This window comes from Thermobia domestica, chromosome 4, assembly GCF_964235325.1.
Source record: "Thermobia domestica chromosome 4, izTheDome1.hap1.1, whole genome shotgun sequence".
Taxonomy (NCBI): domain Eukaryota; kingdom Metazoa; phylum Arthropoda; class Insecta; order Zygentoma; family Lepismatidae; genus Thermobia; species Thermobia domestica.
Window position 1 is genome coordinate 295805855 of NC_137457.1, and position 7906 is coordinate 295813760.

General features: G+C 37.9%; 1 protein-coding gene across 1 annotated transcript in view; it reads right to left on the reverse strand.

Annotated features, from left to right (window-relative positions):
• LOC145684206 (17-beta-hydroxysteroid dehydrogenase 13-like) overlaps positions 1-7487 on the reverse strand; it is a 187402-nt gene extending 179915 nt beyond the window's left edge. The window contains exon 1 of the mRNA XM_081756265.1: positions 7171-7487. Within this exon, the coding sequence (XP_081612391.1) occupies positions 7171-7411 (241 nt within the window). The 5' untranslated portion in view covers positions 7412-7487. The remainder of the gene's footprint in view (positions 1-7170) is intronic.
• Between the last annotated feature and the right edge of the window lie 419 nt (positions 7488-7906).

A 7906-nucleotide genomic window follows, 5' to 3' on the forward strand; every position in this document is an offset into this window, starting at 1 on the left:
TTTTCCTTTGCCAAAGACTAATAATGTGGCACAATGAATGTGATTAGTTTTTTTTTTTTTCCTAGAAAAGGTTACTGTTATTTTTGCTCTTCAAGGTCAGATTAATACATAAGGAAAGATCAGCATTATAACCTCTTTGATAAACAGTTGGGCCTCCAGACAGTTTCGCTCCGACGAAGAAAAGTCTCCAAAACAAAGTAATTAAAAATGAAGTACTGTTGAAATATATCTTGGATAATCCCGATTTGTTAACCTTGATAATACCAGTATATCCAAAGGACATCCCGTTGCACATTTTCATGTTCATGAGACGCCCATGGAACATGTTAATGGCATTAAATACGTCTAGATGTCTGTTGGAGGTTGAATAAGGAACCTGACGTGGAACCACAATTGTAACAATTTGCGTTATCATAATGAAAATTTGCGTTTTAGTTTGCAGTAGTCCGCATAACACTTACAATAAATTTTTGCTCTGCGTTGCGCTCTTCAAATTTTGCGGAGGCGGTTTCGGAAGTTTCCCACTCGGCTTTCGACAAGCCTCTTTCTAGGCTTGTAGGATATTCAGTGATTTCGCACTTTCAACCAGAAATGTTCAATTCCCGAAACAATCGCTCTCTTTCGTCAATACTAGTTGATAGATATATTGGGTCCGTACAAGAAAATTCTAAATCTGCACCATACGGGAGATTATGTACTGGAAGTGTCCAATTTTGGTACCGATTTTTTTTTTTTTTTTTTTTTTTTTGTAATGAAAACGAGTTGATTGATTTACAGGTTGTTTGTGCTCAGTTGCTAGATATAATCACCCCCGGAAACTAAATTATTGCCAGTATGATAATGGCAATAATAAAGTTGAAAAATACGTTGGCCCAACGTTGTTTACAGTGTATGTTAGAAAACCAACAATTTGCCGTCATTTATTCAACAGTTTGGACCTCGCACTCCTAATGACAATTTTGCTTCCTTGGTAGGTGGTTACGTTGACATTCGAATTGGTTGACAATAGCGGTCAATCACAATCACAACGCAGAGCTATCCTTTTCAGTTGGTTAGCCTACTGTTTCCTACTGTTGGGCCTGCTGTCTGTGCAGCTAATGTATTAGTAAACAGAAATAAACAAAACTATCAGTATTTTCCCGCTGTTCATAAATATGATTCGCTAGTGATGCTTACTCCCACACTTAGAGCGAAAATTTTCTCCACAAGTCCATATTCTGTATCAGTTTGCGTCAAGCAACACAAACATACGCTTTAGTTTGCATTAATAGGGATAGCAGTTATAAGTAATTTATTGTTGCAGATTTTGCGTTGCGTTGCTCTTCGCAATTTTTGCGAAAGCTGTTACCTTACAGAATTTTCATTCCCAAGGGCTTATGCGTAACTCCGCGAAATTTATCAATTTTCCCCAAAGTTACCATTCTTCCACCCCAAAGTGGTCATTGTTCAAAATTACGATCTTGTCCCCAAAATTTAATATTCTGCTCCCTCAAATGTACCTTCCCCCTCAAACTTATTATTTTCCAATTTGATTGTACGAGTTTGATGAAAAATTTTATCCTCCGAAATATTCTCACGACTGCAAACGGTGTCGCAAAACGTGCTTGTAGGCAATTTCATTAAATGTAATTTGTTGTAATATTACGCAATTTCCGGCTTTAATTATCTCTCCTTATGGTATTTTAAGTTTTTCATGGTTGTTTTATAGGAAAGTTGGTACTTCTAATAATGAACTACTTGGTGTGAAACTGCAGCAACTTAGCAGCGAATAAACGTCTCTAATTCATACCTAGCTTTGAAAAAAATGAAATCGTTTAGTTTAACGTCCCACAATTATGTCTGTTAGGCTAAGGAAGACGATGAGTATAACAAGTGAATGTTGATGGAAGAATTGGTGGAATGATACAGTGGGAGGAAACTGGAGTACCCCGAGAAAACCCACAAGCGCGATGTTGTCCACCACAAACTTACTTTGCCGGAGATCAAACCAGGGACCCCACGCAGCAGAGGAAAGAAATCTACCACTGAGCCACCGTGCCCCATATACATAGCTTTGTTTATGCCCTTTAGAAATAAGACGGAACATGGTCTTTATCATGTATCAGTCTTATTTGGTGCAAACCAAGGCAATATACCTAAAAACTTTTGGTACTGAATCTGTGATTTAAAAAAAAAAAAATTGAATAGATAATTCCAAAACGCAAAATTTGCGTCAGTGACATCATATCGCAAAATCCGTTTATGTGAATATTCAATATCTCATGATGAAACAGAAATTTTGGGTCGCGTTGTCACAAATCTGTGTGAGATGAGCCCACAGGTATAACACTCTAGATAGAAAACACACAGCCAGTACACAACACAGCATTTGTTGTCACAATTCTATGTACGAATCAAACCAACAAATACTTTGGAAGAAAACCTACTAAATTGACAACTCTGGTGCTACTAGTGACATAGCGAGCTTTTACAGAAGTATTGGTTACTTTTTTTTTTTTTTTGTCACAAAGTAATCGTCTGTTTGGGCATGCTCATGCATTACAGTTTACAAATACATAATTAGGCTAATGAGGAAGGACTAGCTCAGGAGAGTAATGCTCCCGGAAGTAGAAACGAAAAAAACAGTTCTGATTGTTCCATTTCTTGCAACATTGCATTTAAATAGCAGAAATCAAACAATTGCTGTTGTCAGTCTTCGTGGCCGAGTGGGTTAGTGCTATATAGTAGCAAAAAAAATCTCTTTTGGCGTGAGTTCAAACCCGGCCCGAGGAGTTTTTTTAACATTTTTTTTTACATTTTTATAACACTTTTTAAATTAAAATAATATGAAAATTATACTCAAAAAAGTAATTTACTTACTTTTGTGCAGACAAGTAGTAAGTAGTAGTAGTAGGAACGGGTTAAAAGTCCCACAGGACTCGTTTTGTTCCCCTTGTACTCCATGATAAATTCTGTGACAACTGGCTAGGATAGCGCATAAAACTGCTGTCTAGAGTAGCGCGCAAAAAACGTACTTCCGGGAGCATTACTCTCCCGAGCGGGTCGTAATGAGGAGAAAGATATCATTCTCCCTTAAACTTGAAAGAAAGAAAAAAAAAAGGAAAAGACGGTAACTAAGTAGAATGAAAAAAAAAGTATTTAAGAAACGGAGAGACTAAACATTTCATTAGCAATCGTATCTCAGTTAAAAATTACACAAGGCTATGTTTATGGCTTTATGACCTGAAGATAATATTGCGCTAAGTTTACTGGTCAACATCCGACCTCAATAAGATAGGAATAACAATGAGCATAAGACCAAAATAAAACCATTCAAGAGTTGAAAATATAAAGGAACATCTTATTCGTGCATCATACTAATAGTATATTCACAAATATTCGAGTAATTATATTAATAACTTTCCTATATTTGTTCAAGTATATACCTAGCCGTACCAGAGTTGCCCACAGATGGGTCTCAGGGTACAGGATGCTTCTGTACAATTTCCTGGAGGACAATTTTACATTAAAAATGGCACAATCAAATTAATGAATGATAAATTTAGGAGAAGAAAAAAATATATAGGGGTCTAGAATGTTAAATTTGGGGACAAGAATAGGAAACTTTCGAGGAAGAATGATAAATTTGGTGGAACAAAGATATAATTGGGGGATAGAATGGTAAATTTGAGGGTGTATGATAAGTTTGGGAGAAGTATGGTAAGGTTAGGCGGAAGTATGGTAAGTATAGGGCGGGAATAGTCAATTGGAGGGAAGAAAGGTAAATTTGGGGAGATTTAGAGAGGAGAATGGTAAATTTGGGAAAAGGATAGTACAATTGGAGAGGAGAACGGTGAATTTAAGGGGAAAGTAGTAAATTTGGGGGTGAATGGTAAATTTTAGAGGAGAATAATACATTTGAGGGTGAATCGTAAAATTTAGGGGAGTATGATAAATTTGAGGGAGAATGGTAAATTTGGGGGGAAAATAGTAAATTTATTGCTGAATGGTAAATTTGAGAGAAGGATAGTAAATTTGTGGAGGAAAACGGCGAATTTTAGAGGGAAGTTGTAAATTTGGGGGTTAATGGTAAATTTTAGGGTCATACGTTCCCCTACCTTTTCAAATTTACTTTTACCCTTGGTCTACTGTCTATGCTGCTATGGTATGTGAATATCCGAACAACTAAGTTCTCAGTACTAATTACATTATTCGAAGATTCTTATCAGATTCGTCCTATTCGGTATAAAGGTTAAATTTAACCTCCAAACACAAATGTGTCAATACTTGTAATAGGATATTGGTCATAGCTAGCCAAGTACTCTTCTTGTATTGATTTTAAATTATTCATGAGGAATTACTCAGCAAAACATATAAAATCATGCCCTTTGTACTGTTTGTTACTGCTGGGTTCCTCGTGATCTGAAATAACCTAGAATTGCTAGTAGTGCTACAATCAAGTGATGAAAATGAAATGAAATCTTTGAATTTTACGTCCCACGATTACGCCGGCTAGGCTAAAGGAGACGAAATGGTGGAATGAAGAAAGTGAGAGGAAACGGGAGAACTCCGAGAAAACACACGAGCACGGTGTTTGTCCACCACAAAGTTCACACGGCGCAAGCAAGGATCGAACCAGGGACCCCAAGCACTTGAGGTGAACGCTCAACGACTTTTTTTTAAAAAAAACTTCCTGACTTATTTTCTACTTCAACCACTTTTCAGGACTACTAGACACGACAGGGACACGAACACAGAAACATCGAGGACAGTTAAAATTCCACCCTTGCTACTACAGAGGGACTCGAACCCCCAATGGGCTTCATCTCACAATCATCAGCCTAACGCTTCAGACCGCTCGACTACACCCACCGGCTAACGACTGAGCCACCGTGTCTTCTTCTAATAAGTCTCCCCAACACGGATATTTGTCTGCATTGTCTCGTAAGTAATAGGCAGAGATGTACGCAGGAGGTATGTCCTGGAGGTGCGAACCGCCCGAAATCCTGACTTTTCTGTAAATTTAGTCTAATTTCAGGGAAAATTTTAGAAAGTTTAATATAATTTATCGTCATATAGAATTTAGATTCCTCCCGAAATAAATTCCTGCGTACGTCCGTGATAATAGGTTCATTATTATCTTTTCTACGTAATCCAATACAACAAAGACATGAACACAGAAACTATGAGGCAGTTAAAAATAACTCTTGACAGGGGTTCCAATTAACAATTGGTTTTCAACTCACGATCTTCAGCATATTGCTTCAAAAAAACTTCCAATTTACCGTCTCACGATTATGCCTGTTAGGCTAAGGGAGACGATGACTAAGGCTAGTGAATGACGATGGAAGATTTGGTGGAATGAAAATGTGGGAAGAAACGGGGGTACCCCGAGAAAAAAAACGGACACAATGTTGTCCACCCAAACTTACTTGGCCGGGGTCGAACCAAGAATCCCACACACCAGAGATAAGCGTTCTACCACTCAGCCATCGTGTCCCCCCTCCCATAGCGCCTCAGATCACTTGATTGTAGGGGGCGCGGTGGCTCAGTGGTAGAGCGTTCACCTCCGGTGATTGAGGTCTCTGGTTCGATCCTTGCTTGTACCGTGTGGACTTTGTGGTGGAAGGGTCACTGGTTCGATCTCAGACCATGTGAGCTTGTAGTGTACATCATCGTGTTCGCTGATTTTGTTAAGGCTGCCGCCCCAAAAACAAAAAAGAGATGCGTTGTAGTCGATCGATCTGAGGTGTTAGGACGTCGAACTCACTGGGAGTTCGAGGCTTTCATTCATTTTCACCAACTACGAAACATTTTATGTTGCTTTAACTAGTATATCGTTCTTAAGCTTTACACGCCAGTGTATTTCATATAGTAAAATATTGACATCCCGTACTTTTCCTGCGCTCCATACTCTCTTCATTACCAATTTCTGTGATCAATTTGCCAAGGTTGAGAGGCCTTGGTAATCAATATCAAGTGATAGTCGCTAACACTCTCGCCTTTGGTGCGAACGGTCCCGTGTTCGATTTCCAGTGGGGGCACTCGGTCAAAAAGGTGTAACAGCCATCCTGAGTGAGATTTACATCATTCACACCAGGTAAATGCCGGGATGATATCTGACATAATAGTCCCAGGTCGCTTCCTTCCTTCCTCTCTGATTCCCTGGACAGTGTGATCGCCGAGGGACGTCATCCCTCATATATGACTGGGTAACATGGCCATAGATGCCAAAAGCCCAGTAATTTAATTCCTAATCCTAATCAAAATCAGACGAATCAAAATTTAATTCCTAATCGTAACCAAAATCCGATAAATCAAAATTTAATTCCTAACCCTAATCAAAATCAGATGAATCAAAATTTAATTCCTAACCCTAATCAAAATCAGATGAATCAAAATTTAATTCCTAACCCTAATCAAAATCAGATGAATCAAAATTTAATTCCTAACCCTAGTCAAAATCAGATGAATCAAAATTTAATTCCTGATCCTAATCAAAATCAGATGAATCAAAATTTAATTCCTAACCCTAATCAAAATCAGATGAATCAAAATTTAATCCTAACCCTAATCAAAATCAGATGAATCAAAAATTCCTAACCCTAATCAAAATCAGAACAGCACAAGACAACGTTGGAATGAATTGGATGCAATGATTTTACCGTGTGTAAAAGGTCCTAAGGTCAATCCTGGGTACAATTATAGTTTAACAGGTTGGAACATGAGCTCCAACCGGAATCTAATCCAGAAATACGTGCATAGAAAGCACCTTTGTGTCTGTGCTAAGTACTCGTAAAAATGAAATGAAATCTTTTAGTTTAACGTTCCACGATTATGCCCTTTAGGCCGAAGGTGACGATGATTAAGGCAAGTGAATGATGATGGAAGAATTGTTGGAATGAAAAATTGGAGGAAACGAGAGTATCCCGAGAAAAATAACGGACATGCTAATCACAAACTTACTTAGTCAGGGATCGAACCAGGGACCTCACGTACCAGAGGTAAGCACTCTACCACTGAGCCACTATGTAGTGTATGTAGACCCTCCCCCGTAAGTACTCGGGAACCCATTAATGTAATTACTGTATATTGTTTACTGCTAAATAATTGTTAAATGGCAGTTAATTAATTATAAAGTAAACGAACAGCATATCATTGTCATTTAATTACTTGTAACAACACACTTACCTTCTTTATCGACGTCCCAGACAACAATTTTGGCGCCAAATTTTGCAAATTTCAACGCCAATTGCCGACCAATACCATTCCCTCCTCCGGTTATTAATACAACTTCTCCTTTGATGTTTTTATATCGCATTTGTCTCGGTATAAAGCATAAAACAATGGCCTCTAAGCAGTGGTAAATTAAATGTACACAAAAATACAGAATATCAAATAACTGGCGTAATATGCTCAGCTGTTGCTTCATGTTTGCCGGTATTTCCTATCTGAACCGCTTGGTAGTGTCAGAGAGAACAGACTGATGTCTTGTTTCCTCAACAACAGTGTAAGTGATTATGGGCGTAATAACTGTAGGAACGAGTTTTTTCCTTCGCTTTTTTTTTTCTTGTTTCTCTTTTTCACGCGGGGAAAGGATTTCGTAAAAGTGTCGTGTTTGCAATAATTTGTGTTGTTGAAGTAGTATGCGAGAGACCTCAATCTATATTCTTTTTCGTATGGTTATGTATCTTTCTTTCGTATAGACGATCAGGTATTTGTTGCCTAAGGGAATAGCACAGCATAAAAAGCTTCATGTTTAGTTAGCCTTCTAGTTCAAGGACGTATAAACTAATGTTAAGATTTGTAGTAGCAGAATCAATTAAATAATGTTGTTTTAATAAAAGTCCGAGCGTATTATTTTTCTAATTTATAGTGTCTACGGAGTAGTTTCTTCTAGGCATACTATCAGGCATGAGCGAAGTTA